Source organism: Vigna umbellata, chromosome 2 (assembly GCF_029865625.1).
Source record: "Vigna umbellata cultivar VRB3 chromosome 2, Vumbellata_1.0, whole genome shotgun sequence".
Classification (NCBI taxonomy): Eukaryota; Viridiplantae; Streptophyta; class Magnoliopsida; order Fabales; family Fabaceae; genus Vigna; species Vigna umbellata.
In genome coordinates, this window is record NC_142166.1 from 51,092,485 (window position 1) to 51,106,214 (window position 13,730).

The 13,730-nt window shown below is 26.6% G+C and overlaps 1 protein-coding gene across 1 annotated transcript; it reads left to right on the forward strand.

Annotated features, from left to right (window-relative positions):
- Positions 1 to 7,505: 7,505 nt before the first annotated feature.
- Positions 7,506 to 11,127, forward strand: LOC124839061 (GDSL esterase/lipase EXL3-like). Its single transcript, XM_047314801.2, has 5 exons — positions 7,506 to 7,863; positions 9,797 to 9,927; positions 10,043 to 10,276; positions 10,361 to 10,613; positions 10,692 to 11,127. The coding sequence occupies exons 1-5, from the start codon at positions 7,581 to 7,583 to the stop codon at positions 10,880 to 10,882; spliced, it is 1,092 nt and encodes a 363-aa protein (XP_047170757.1). The 5' UTR covers positions 7,506 to 7,580; the 3' UTR covers positions 10,883 to 11,127.
- Positions 11,128 to 13,730: the final 2,603 nt, after the last annotated feature.

A 13,730-nucleotide genomic window follows, 5' to 3' on the forward strand; every position in this document is an offset into this window, starting at 1 on the left:
TCATTATGGGAAATTCAACACTTTCAAACCATTACTTCAGTTTTTTTTTTCATATCATTGTTGACTCTAAACAATCAGTCATACGACAAAGAAAAATATAGTATTATAAAAATTAATATATAAATCAAAATTAAATATAAAAAAGAAACAATAATTATATAAGTATAAAATAAAAATATCAAATAATATTTGAATAAAAGACAAATAGTGGTAAACAAAATAAAAATGATCGAATATATCCTATACATAAGTCACAAAGATAAAATAAAAATAATATAAATTTTTTAAATTATCTAAAAGAGAGAGTCGTTGGATAATTTAAAAGGGATCGGATATAAAAAAGGCCCAGAGGAGAACGTGGGTGCTTATTCTCATCCCCATATCTATATTAAATTTAAAAAATTAAATATTAATTTTACTCATATCCAAATTTTTCAATCAATGTTGAAACAAGTTTATACTAAATAATTTCATTTCAGATCCCAATTCCTAATTGAGTTTCTGAAACCAAATATCTAGATTTTCCATAATTGAGTTATTATTTCTGATTCTGTCATACTCTCGAATTTCTTCTCTTTTTTTTCTTCATCTTTCGTCTCTCTCTTGAATCATATTTTAATAAATCGAACCCCATATAATTTGTTAGTGTAGTTTGTCAAGGTACGCGATACTTATATCTTTTTTCTATTTTTTTGAAAATTAAATAATCTACATTTATTTTCTAGTGTCAAATTGTTAGAAATATTTTTTATTGTTATTGATATGTCATTTGCGAAGTTTAAATAATACATTAATTACTTTTATCAATTACAATACTCTCTATGTTTTCATACATAAGAAAAAAAACAGCTTACATATATTAAAAAAAATTAGTTAGGTGCATTAAATTTTACTAATAAATTAATAGTATTCCTAAAATATATGTATTGTATAACAAAAATACATACTGTAATAGTGTAAAATACATATTGTAACAAGAAAAGTGGGATTTTTTTTTCTTGTGTGGAAATGGAGAGACAAAGAGTATAAAATGAAATAAAATTTTACAACTATTTTATTAAAATCAAGAAAAATGATTATATTTTCTAATGTGTAAAATAACCTCAAGAAACAAATAAAAATTAATGAAGACGTATATTTTATTTATTTTTTTAAATATGATGATTACATAAAAATCAAATGGTATTATTATACGCGCTACACCTGTACCCATAATACAATTTATGGAGTAGTGTGTTACTGTTGAAGTTAATAAATTATAATTATCCAAAACATTAGTTGTTCATTTCGCATGATATGACCTTATCTTAAATTTAATGGCCAAAAAGGTCAAATTTAAATTAGATTGAGCAATTGTATTTAGGAAAAAAGCATATTTAAAGTGTTTTTTCTTAGTTTAGTTTTAAACAGTAAATTTGATAGTATGAAATAAAATAATGTTTTTGAAATTTGAAAAGTGGAAAGTGGATTGATAGATTAAAAATGTAATTAGGGTATTTGATAGATTAAAAATGTAATTAGTGGCATTGGGATGCAGCAACTACCAAACAATGGAGGTTGGACGATTGGGATTAGGATTCATTCAGTGCATATGATATGATTTGATATTCCCCACTTTTTAAAATTTTATCTGTTATCTAACAACTAAAAAAGTTAGTTGCCATCTGCATATTAAATTTAATTTAAATGTGGCCCCAAAAATGCACGTGATTCTGATTGTCAAGAACAAGAAGGCCTTTTATAACCATATATGCTCAAAGTCCTTTCAGTATCATCACAATGACCAGACAAAATGAACCGGCATACTCATTAACCAAATTATAATGTATGAATTTAAAGATTAAATATGTTTTTTCTCACTTTCACATTAGATTAAAATTTGTAATTGTTTGTGATTTAGTTTAGTTTTCAAATTTTAAAAATAATTAACATATTTATTTTAACCTAATTATGTAAATTTAATTTTTAACATTTTAAATATTTTTCAGTAAATATTTAAATAAAAATATATCAAAAAGACGTAAACAACTTACGTGTTAACACAAAATAATTTGGACACATAAAAAAATATATTCAACCCATTATTTAATTAATTCTATATAAATTGATTTTAAAACTTTATCCGTATTTACATATAACATTTAGGTTTATATTCAATCTAAATTATTCTTTAAATAATCTTTTATTCATATGATTTTAAACTCTTAATCAAGGTTTAGTCTTAACTTTTACACAACATTATTTTTCTTAAAATTTAATATAGTTTGACTTATTATTTTAAATATATATATATATATATATATATATATATATAATTTATCTGAAGTAATTGTGTTTAATACTTTTTATATGTTAAACCACGTTTCAAACTCACATTTGAATTACTTATATTATTTGATATTTTCAACTCAAATATTATTTTAAACATCAATTAATACCTTAAAAAAAGTTAATTTCATTATATTAAAAAACTTGCATTCATTCATTTTTAAAATTTAAAAATTTAAATATATCAAAGTTTGAAAGATATATAAATGAATAAATTTAAAGATTACGTATATATTTAATCTTTAATTTGTTTTAATTCATGATAATTTAATTTTTTATATATCAATTTTCCTAGTTTAAAACATATTAAAATTTATAACTAAATCAGTCTGTGTAAAGTTTATTACTTTTAAGGGTCAATTAGATAAAAAGAACAAAATATATAATATTTATCATAAATCAAATAAAATTGAATGAATGATTAGGAAAAAAATAAATTAAAAATGTTTAAGGAGGTAAATATGTTTTTGCCTAACTTATCTGCATGTTCTTTATTTATTCTTAATGTATATGTACGTCATCACTTATGACATGACTTTCATATTAAAGAAAAGTGAAGTTATGAGCTGTGTTTAATCTCTAAGTTTGAGTCTGCAACATTTGCCTAAATCTTTTTTGTTGATCACATTCCAGATGTTGCTATGTGGATTTTGGTAGCATCATGAAATTATTAAATGAGTGTGACCAATTCAAGTTTGAATGATGTGGGGGAGTTTGAGCTGGAAGATTTATTTATTGAAAATGGCTAAAGCACTTTCAAACTTAACTTCTCTGTTTATATAATCTGTCAGTCTTCGTCCATAGATTATGTACTTTTAATTTAATGAATTTCAACTCATTATGACAAAGCTATCAAATGGAGTAGCTCACACCCACTTGCATCGTGCATGAATCAGACTTGCACATTTCTTCACGAGAACATGATACAGCTATCTCAAGCTTTTTAAATTTCTCATATATATTTATTTAATATATATTTACGACTCATTTGGTGTACGAATTAGTTTTGGAATTGAAGCACTCAAACTTTCTGGTTTTAATTATTTTATTTGGTTCGTATATCATTAAAAATTTCAAACACGCAAGTTTTTTATACTCTGGTGAACCATATTATTGCTAAAAATTTATTGTTGTTGTGTCTCAAAAGTCATACCACCGTACCTAGATTTTGATGGTGTCAGGGGTAAGTAAGTGCTTCAATTTCAAGCGCAACATTGTTGGTCATTGTGGTTAAGTTGAATAAAACACATCTAATTATTATCTATCGAGAAAAAGTTTTCTGAAAACATACCAACATCAATAAAATATGAATTTAACTAAATAAATATTTAATATTATTTTTTATTTAAAATCTTAAAATAATGAGTTAATGAGTATTTTATTTTTATTTTACATTTTATTTTCTTATTTATGATATTTTAACTCACACTTAGATTTCAAATCGAAATAATATGAAATGTTTTGTAAAATTATACAAAAGATCTATTAAATGCTATGTAATCTAATACATATGCTAATTCACTTAATTTATTTTTGTCCCCCTCGATTTTGATACTGAACTCATTAAAGGTGCTATTAGGTTATGTGAACACGTGTATTGAACAATACAATTCTCACATTAACGTATGTGTTAACAAAATTTTGAAAATTTAATTACATACTAATAAGGTGATAAAAAAATCACATAATTGAAAATATTTTTGGAAACTAATTTGAACACATTTATGAAAGTTCAAAATTACACAAATATGATATACGAGGAATAAAAAATGCAATTAAGTCCAGTTTTCTAGTTGACTTTTGATTTTTTTATATTTTATTTTCGAAAAGAGATAAAAGTTTCACAATTATTAAGAAAAAAGTTAATTTCAAACGTAGAAATGGAATTAAAACGTAAAGACCAAATGACCCCTTGTGAACGCTCCCTCCATCCATATTTTTTTTCTTAATACTTCATGTCCTAAATTATCCGTGTACTTATAATTTGTGCCAAAGTAACTCTGATATTTTCATTTTATAACGCACTTTTAGTTATTTCTTCTTCTTCATGTTACACTTAAATAAATTAATTGAATCGGAATGAAATACCATGTAAATCTTATATGAGAATAACTTAAGTGAAAATAATATATTTATTAAGAAAAAAAGAGGATATTTTAATGAAGTTGTTACTCTCAATATATAAAAAGTAATCGTAAATAGTTTAAAAAGAAGAAGATATTTTCACATAAATTTTTTAAAAATATTTTAATATAACATTTGTGTATTTTTTTTCCGATTCCTACGTATTAATGTATTTTAAATTTAATAAAAAATAATATGTACACTGTATTAAAATATTATTAAAAAATTTGAATTAATGTATGTGTGGGATGGTGGAACCTATTGAAGGTGGTCGTGGCCTTTATCTTTGACTCTACAGTGACGGCTTTGTATCGAAGATGCAGTTCAACTAATTGTTGGTGTCAGGTTAAGGTATGTCACCGAAAGCATTTTTCAATCATTATTAATAGTATCATCAACATCCTCCGAAATCCGTGATCCTCACCATCCTTTCATTGCCGTTGTTGTTCCTGTCCACTTGCTCTTCTTATTTAAGCTGTCTTTCACCTATCCTTTTGTTTTCTCCATAAAAAGATAGTATAGTTGGTTTTACTACCATAGCCTTTTTAAAGGTTCCGAAAACTTTACTTTTTTTCTTTCAAAAAGTATTAGTATGTTTAGAATTTTTGTTAATTAGATTATGGGTTCTAATCCGCGAGTCAATCCGACTCATCACGAGTTTGAGTTGGGTTGGATTTAAAAAAAATATAATTTTTTTATGCAGACTAGTTTTCAACCCGAGTTACTTAGAACCCGGTTCACTGGGTTGACTCACCAACTCACCAAAAATATTATAGATTTCAAGATTCTAACATTATAAATGGACAAGTGATACAAAAACTATCAATATTAAAAATTTATTTGTTTGTCTTTTGTACATGTTTTTGGATTACATTTGAATTGTATGATACTTTTTTTTTTATTTTCAATTGTTTTAGAGTTTAACATCATTTTCGTAAGACGTTTATTTAGATTTGAATTAAAAAATTGTAATTTTTTTATTTTAAAAAAAACTTATAATTAAATGAGTCAGTGAGCCAACCCGTTTAACCCACCAACCCATGATGAGTTCAATTTTTTTTTTAGTTCACTAATAAGTGAGTTGGGTTGGATTAACTCACTAAGTAATCAACCCGTGGTGAGCCAGGCCGGATCGAGCCGGGTTACTCGTTTTAACATATCTAATTAGAATACATATATTAAAAATTTTGATTTAATTATAATTTTAGACATTTAAATATAAATAAGGGTAACAAAATCTTGTAAAGGAGAAAGAAAGATATTAAGAGAGTTATTATTTTATTATAAAGGTAGATTAATAACGAGAAGGATTTGCATTGACATAAAGTTGATCACAAAAACATGGTGACCCATTTGCAGCGTGTCACCATATTCCCAACCAATAACAACCCATTCGTTTCCCTCCACTTCAAATCCCCATCATATCTCTCCGTTTTATTAGTAAGGAGAAACAAAACTGCTTTTTTTTCAAAGGTTTTCCTATAAAAAAAAATGTATGCATAACTAAAATAAGTATTGGCGTAAACCTATGTATAAAACATATTACATCACTAAAACTACCATAGTTATTTCGGAATCAGCTGAATTCTTATTGAATACGAAAGTAGTACGTGCGTGAAAATATAATTTACATTTCTTTACATGGATTTACAGTGTTGGCCACGCTGCATGACATAATTAGTCAGCTAAATGAAAGGGCGACATAATAAAAAACGGCAAATTCATGAACATGGTAGACACAAGCTTTGTTTTCCTGTATTTCTTTAACTAATAGCTGAAGTTTGGTTATCGCCACTAAGATTATAACTTTGTTTTCAAATGAACCAATATTCTCCATATTATATTATTGAAAGTCCCACGTTAACTAAAGTAAACTAAAGATAAGGTCAAATTATAATATATATATATATATATATATATATATATATATATATATATATATATATATATATATATATATATAAATAAAAGTGGGGTGTAAACCTCACCATACAATCTGGTTTTGTAGGATTGAGTTAGGCTTAAAAATCACTTTCTAATATGATATCAGACTTATAATTGAAATCTTTCCTAGCGAAAGTCTCACATCAACTAGAGATAAGACACCTCAACCATGCATATCACTGTTTGCACATTAACGTATATAAAAAATAACATTTTATAATACAAAAAAAACTTTTACATTTACTTAACATTACATTTTCTTACTTTTTATACTTTTCCATTTTGAGAAAAAGTACAAAAATTCATTTTTTTACAATTATTTTCTCAAATGAATATAAAAAGTATGTTATCCTATCATTATTCAAGAGTATATACTCACTCAACTTTACGGAAAAAAATTCGGAAGTGTTTAATGTGACCGAAGAAAGAGGAAGAGACATATATCAAGGATCTGTGTTAAGTAATTGTGTATAAATAAATATATTATATATAAATAATAGGTGCAGAGGAAGGTTGCATTGTATCTTCAGATTTAAGTAATTAACGAGGTGTACAGAGGAAGGTTCCATCTACCGTATTACGAATGTATATGGTGTACCGCAGCAAAGAACAAGCCGTAACTCATTTTATCATTCTCAATTATATCTATTCAGTCTATTATTTTCACAATTATTGACAATAAAGGTGTTGTTGATCTCTCAACCAAAAACCGTTCTCCGGGTTGAAAATACTTTTTTATCTCTGGTCAATGCAAAATCGAAGTTGCAATCACATAAATAATTTGAATGGTTGATATTAAAGTTTAGTTAAATGGTTGATATTAATTTTTCTAAATCTTATAATATCAGATGGATTTAAATTATTTATGAAAAAAAATATTAAAACTCTTACAATTATTTGTTTCCGTAAAATGGTGTAAATTATGTTAAGAAATGTGGTTTAACTTTAAACAATTCCTCTAAAAGGATCTGCATTGGAGGTAATCTTACCTACCATGTTTTTTTCTTGGTATTAAAAAGTTGAAAAGTTAATGCATAATCAACCGCTTGATGCAATTTGCAATTAATAAGTAAAAGGACTCGTGTGTATAAATAGACGTTGATTAATGGAAGTTATTTGATTGTTTCACGGGAGAGAAGTCGTGAAGAACAATAGCCGTGGGTGGAAAAACAGCAACAGTATACATGGCTGTGTTTACGAAGTTCTTGAACTGTCGTACAACCACCTTAATGCTCCGTTTGATGTTACTGTTAGTTTTATCGTTGAGAACGAAGGGCTTGGTGAAACTGCCACCAAATATTTCAATTCCCGCAGTGATAGGTTTCGGAGATTCGATCATTGACCCGGGCAACAACAACAAGGTTAAAACGCTGGTGAAGTGTGACTTCCCTCCTTACGGTAAAGACTTCGACGGAGGAATTCCAACCGGTAGATTTTGCAACGGAAAAATTCCGTCGGATTTGCTAGGTACTTACACTATATATCTTCTCTTTTCTCTCCACTTTGTTTTTCTTTAACTTTTCCAACTTCATATATGCTTCCCCAAATCAAAATGGTTAACTATACAATTACCAAGCAATTTTTTTTTTCAAAACTAAAACTAAATTTTCTATGACTGAAAAACACATACACACGCGTATTATTACTATTTATTAGGACAACTCTACGTCGAGATGGAAAACTTATGTACTTAAGCTCATTAATTACGAAAATAATAATAATACGAAGTGATTTGTTATCAAAATAGGTTGACGAGATGATTGATGAGAGAGTATGTTTATGGGATTCAGTGAACATTGTTTTTGTAATTTCAAATTTGATTTAAATGAGAAAGAGTTAATTAGAGTATCTTTTCAACTGAAAATATTTTACTTGTATATCATATTTTACTTTCATTGATGAACTAACTTTCAAATCTGTAATAATTTTGTTAAACTGTTTTTGAATAAAAGGTTTTCTAAATATTCGTGGTTGATGATTATTCATTGATTTCGTTGCCATTTAAATGGTGGCGATGCCATGGTCCCCTTGTCTTGAAAACTTTGTTTAACAACTTCAATTTGACACTTGAAAAAAGAAAAATCTTCATGCAATCGTACAAAATATTTTATATTTGTATCCTTGGATTTTATTTTTATTTTCGCAGTCAAAAGAGCAAAGTAGTATTTGATATGATTGATATATGATACATGAAAACAAATATTAATATTCATGGTATAGTAAGACAGGTAGCTAGTTACGTCAAGCGTCTTTAAGACCATAAAGCTGCTGTAAAATAAATGAAAATGATGCTTCATCCAAAGTACATATTGAACCCTAAATAGAAATGCGTGTCTCTTGTGAAACCTCACACTAAAGCATAATAGCATGATTCCCGAGTGTTATGAACACGTAATAAAAAAAGTTTCGAATGATAATCATCTTAAAAGACGCAAAAAATTAATGATCATTATCCAAGGATACTATTAGGTGGAATTAAAAAAATAACCATAATGGTTCATTTCATTTCTTCGGTCATATTTTACATCGTTATGCATAGTAAGAAAACATGTCATGAAAGGCATCTTCACAAAAACTGAAGTATGACGTTGATATATCAACAATACGAACCCTAAAAATACTTTGCATCGCATTATGAAGCTCAATAAATTTTTATACCAAAACTTATATTTACTAATTTATCGTTTATACTTTTTAATAGATATAAAAAATTACCTTTTCTTAATAACCATACGATTGTTAAGTCATTGATAGATCATATTTGAAATACTTTTTCCAACATACTTTTCATCAAACTAAAATTAATTACAAATTATAAAGTGATAAAAGAATCATTTATATATAAATTATAGAACTCACTGAATTTTATTATTTTAAGAAACTTTAACCAATAACGTGTCTAAAAGAACAATTGAGAAAGTAAATTTTAACCAATATATAACGTGTTTATATGCATAAAAACGAGGGCCCGTCTAATATTAAAATGTTAGTGCTATATGATATGATAGGTTTTAAGCGTGAAATCAGTTAACACTACGTATCACCATCAATTTTTCTACTGCTAAAATCATAAATGTGTACTTTTTTTTTCTTATTTTAACTTTTCGTTTAATTTCCTTAGATACAAATACATTCTTATTTTATTTTGGAAAATGTTTTTTTTTAATAATCTTTTCACAGCCATTTATATAATAATTCATGATTGATCCATTTTAAATATGTGAATTAGCAAAATCTGTTAAATAATCTATTAAATGCCCTCTCACTTTCACGTAGCAATCAAAATAGGTTCCACGTGGCAACTAATTAGTTACTCGATTGTGGTGTGCATGTTAACGAACACGTAGCAATCAAAATAGGTTCCACGTGGCAACTAATTAATTACTCGATTGACTTTCAGTTGAAGAACTGGGTATCAAGAAGCTTTTACCAGCTTATTTGGATCCAAATCTCAAGCCAGACGACCTTCTTACCGGAGTGTGCTTTGCTTCCGGCGCTTCCGGATACGATCCTCTAACGCCAAAAATAGCGGTATATTGAAGCTCTAAATCATTCTCACTATTCTAATTAACATCAATTCATGCAAGCTTATTGTGATTGATTTTTGTAATTCATTATGATAACTGTATATTATGACCATAATCAGTCGGTGATATCAATGTCCGAACAACTAGAAATGTTCAAAGAATACGTAGAGAAGCTGAAACAAATTGTTGGACTGGATAGAACCAACTTCATCTTAGCCAACAGTTTTTTCCTTGTGGTAGCCGGAAGTGACGACATTGCAAACACCTATTTTGTCGCTCGCGCTCGTCAATTACAGTATGATATCCCTGCTTACACTGATCTCATGTGCAATTCCGCTACTGATTTCTTGAAGGTACTCTTCACTTTTTTTAATATAGTTTTTCAGTACCAAAAGCTGGAATTTCAAAGTTCACTGAATCTTATAAATATGGTAAAGGAATTATATGGACTCGGAGCACGAAGAATCGGAGTACTGAGTGCACCACCGATTGGTTGCGTTCCATCGCAAAGAACACTTGCCGGAGGCTTGGAAAGAGAATGCGCAGGGGACTACAATTACGCGGCCAAGTTATTTAACTCTAAACTCTCAAGCAAACTTGATTCTCTGAGTGAGCTGCCAGATAGTAGGATTGTTTACATTGACGTTTACAACCCCCTAATGGATATCATTGTCAACTACCAAAGCTATGGTAAATCAAGCTCGAGCAACTTTTGAAATGATTTTGTAGAATTATTTAATTGATTGAGTTAGTTGATTTATGTTGCAGGCTATGAAGTTATGGACAGAGGCTGCTGTGGCACAGGGAAATTGGAGGTTTCTGTTCTCTGCAACCGTTTGGATGCAACATGTTCCGATGCTTCTAAATATGTGTTTTGGGATAGCTATCATCCTACTGAAAAAGTATACAAACAGCTCGTAGCCCAAATCCTTCAAAACTATTTAAGTCGCTTCTTCTGAGTTTCTCAAGATTCGCCTCACGCCATACGCATGGCATTGATTATAATATTTAGAACAACACACATCATCCAGCAAGGTTAACATGTTCGATCAACGTTATCAAGTTTTTAGCAGTGAGTGTGATTGTTACCTGTGCAAGTGCATATCTATCATTGGAACGGCCTTCCTTTTCGTGCACTCCTATCATTTATCGTTATTTCTATTTCTTAATTTTATAAATAAGAGTGCTACACTGATTTTGATTACATTTACTTTTATTTTTTCAATAAAATAAACTCTTATTTAATAATTTTGAAAGAAAATTTCAATATCAAGGTCAGCATCTAATTTAATGCACATATAGAAAACAATGAATTAGCAAAAACATCTTTTATTCTAGTTTAGAAAAACAAAATTAAAATTACTATCCCCCGTCAATTAAAATTACATTCAAATGTCTCACGTAAATTATAAATCAAGATTATATATATATATATATATATATATATATATATATATATATATATATATATATATATATATATATATATATATCTTAACTTTACTACAAATTTATTAAAGTCATTATCTAAGCATCCAACTCCAAAGCTAATAATACAACAAAATGCAATTATTCACCCTTACAATGTTATGTTAATATATTTGAAGTAACTAGAGAAAATACTATTAGTACCATTTATATAGAAAAATAAAATGTACAAGCACTTTTATATGTTTCTTGAGATTTTATTTTTGAGGCCTTAAAATATAAATAAAGATAAAAATCATTATTTTATAGATTTATTATAATTAATATTATATTAGAGATTTCATAAAAGTGGAAGTTATTTGAATTTTTTATATGATTACCAGTAATGATACGTCATTAATAACTTATTGATAAAATGTTTAAATTAATCTGTAAATATATTATGCAAGAATAGATTACATTTCACTTATTAAAACAAATTTCATTTAAACGTTGGGGTTAAAATTTAAAGATTGATGCTAAAGTTATATTAGCGTCAATTTTTCATCAATCAAAGGTTTGACTGTATAATAGCTAATGCTGTGTTGGAAAACATGTCAACGTGACTTGATTTTGGCCACCAAATTCACGCTCAGATATATATTGATTAAAAAGGTTAACAATAGTAAAATATAAATTATATACATTAAACCATTCAAACAACTATTTCAATTTAAATTAATTTACCCCTTGAATATTCGTGTATGTACACTCACGGTTTAGGTAGCGTTTTTAAAAACATAATAATTAAACACCATAACTCCTTTAATAATATAATAATGCATATTTAGACTTTTATAATAAAAAAACAAATATAATTAAAATATTATTATTTTGAATTGTTAAGTGATTATTTTTTATTTAACAAGTGTCCAAATATTATGATCTTTACCGGAATGAATTAAACTATATTAATTAAATTCCTTTTACAAATATATTTCTACTCTGTAACATTTTTATTGAATAGAAAACTATTTTTAAACAAATTATAAGTTTCTAATTTTTTACTATACAACTTTTATCTTAAAATTTACCTTCTTTTTTAAAGAAAACGACCATGATTATATATTTTTCCAACCTCTTGTTTAGTCTTTGGGTCCGAGTATAAAAGGATTTTAAAATGCTTTAATTATAAAAAAATCGTATTATTAAATCAGAATTTTCAAATATTATTATTTTTTATTCAATTGCAGAAGTCACAACCTTTTTAGAATATTGAATTGATAGTTTAGAAGACAAAAAAATGTCCTCATTCGTAATATTGAATTTTTATAATTTACCGTGACTTGTATTTGTCTGTACAAATATCATATATATAAAACAGTCTTATTTAAATATTATATTTTCCATCCTTATTATGTTTTTAACAATTTTAGTGAGACAATCAAATTTTACCTTTCAATATTAAATGCCTTTATAAGTCCAATCCAAACATAGCAATTCTAAAAATATAATTATTTTATTTATGGAATCCATACATTTATTATATTAAACTTGTCCATAAACAAGTAAAGTGTCATTAAATGGGTTCTTAATGTATGTTTTTCTTTTTTAAAAAAATTAGTGTCTAAATAAGTTAATAAAAAATGATAGAACTAGCAATTACACCGGATATATATAGGCTACACTCATTTACTATATTTTTACTTTATATATTTGACCATCTCCTACTGCTTAGCTCACCTTAAAAATAACAGATTATACTGAAAGAGAACGTAATAACCAATAACAAAAAAAAAGTAATCTAATGATAAATTTTTAAAATTTTAAAAGACAACCATAACATATAATTGTAGATAATTCAAATTCAATTAAAATTTTGGTTTTTTTGACATTAAAAAGGGTTGATGTGATATTTATAATATTCAAATTTCACTTTGTTCATGAGTTAAACTTCATTAACTAATGCTTATGTATTAATTGTGTGTTTGCAATTTTATATATATATATATATATATATATATATATATATATATATATATATATATGTATATAATATTACAAGTAAAGACCTCGTATAATAATTATTATGAGATGTTTACATTAATTAAATTTTTTATGTCACATGTTTTATAGATGATGATGTTCTAAGAAATTCAATATATATTATTCAAATTGATTGTAAAACCAGTCTCTTTGAATATTTTTGAAATTAACTATTAAAAGTTTAGTTGTTCCTCAGATTTAAGACCTAAGTTTGGTCTTTTCAAAGTTTTATTAACTAAAAGGGCTAAGGTTTATGATTTAAAAATAAGTTTGTCAGGATTTAAAAGAAATTATCATTAATGTGACATATGTTTGGTAGTAGTTGGTTATTGAATATAATCTATATGTGCTTTT

Excerpts from the sequence above, each read along its gene's own strand:
- LOC124839061 (XM_047314801.2), top strand. The coding sequence starts at position 7,581 with ATGGCTGTGTTTACGAAGTTCTTGAACTGTCGTACAACCACCTTAATG. Across the intron at positions 7,864-9,796 it reads AATTCCGTCGGATTTGCTAG|TTGAAGAACTGGGTATCAAG; the intron begins GTACTTACACTA and ends ATTGACTTTCAG. Across the intron at positions 9,928-10,042 it reads CTCTAACGCCAAAAATAGCG|TCGGTGATATCAATGTCCGA; the intron begins GTATATTGAAGC and ends GACCATAATCAG.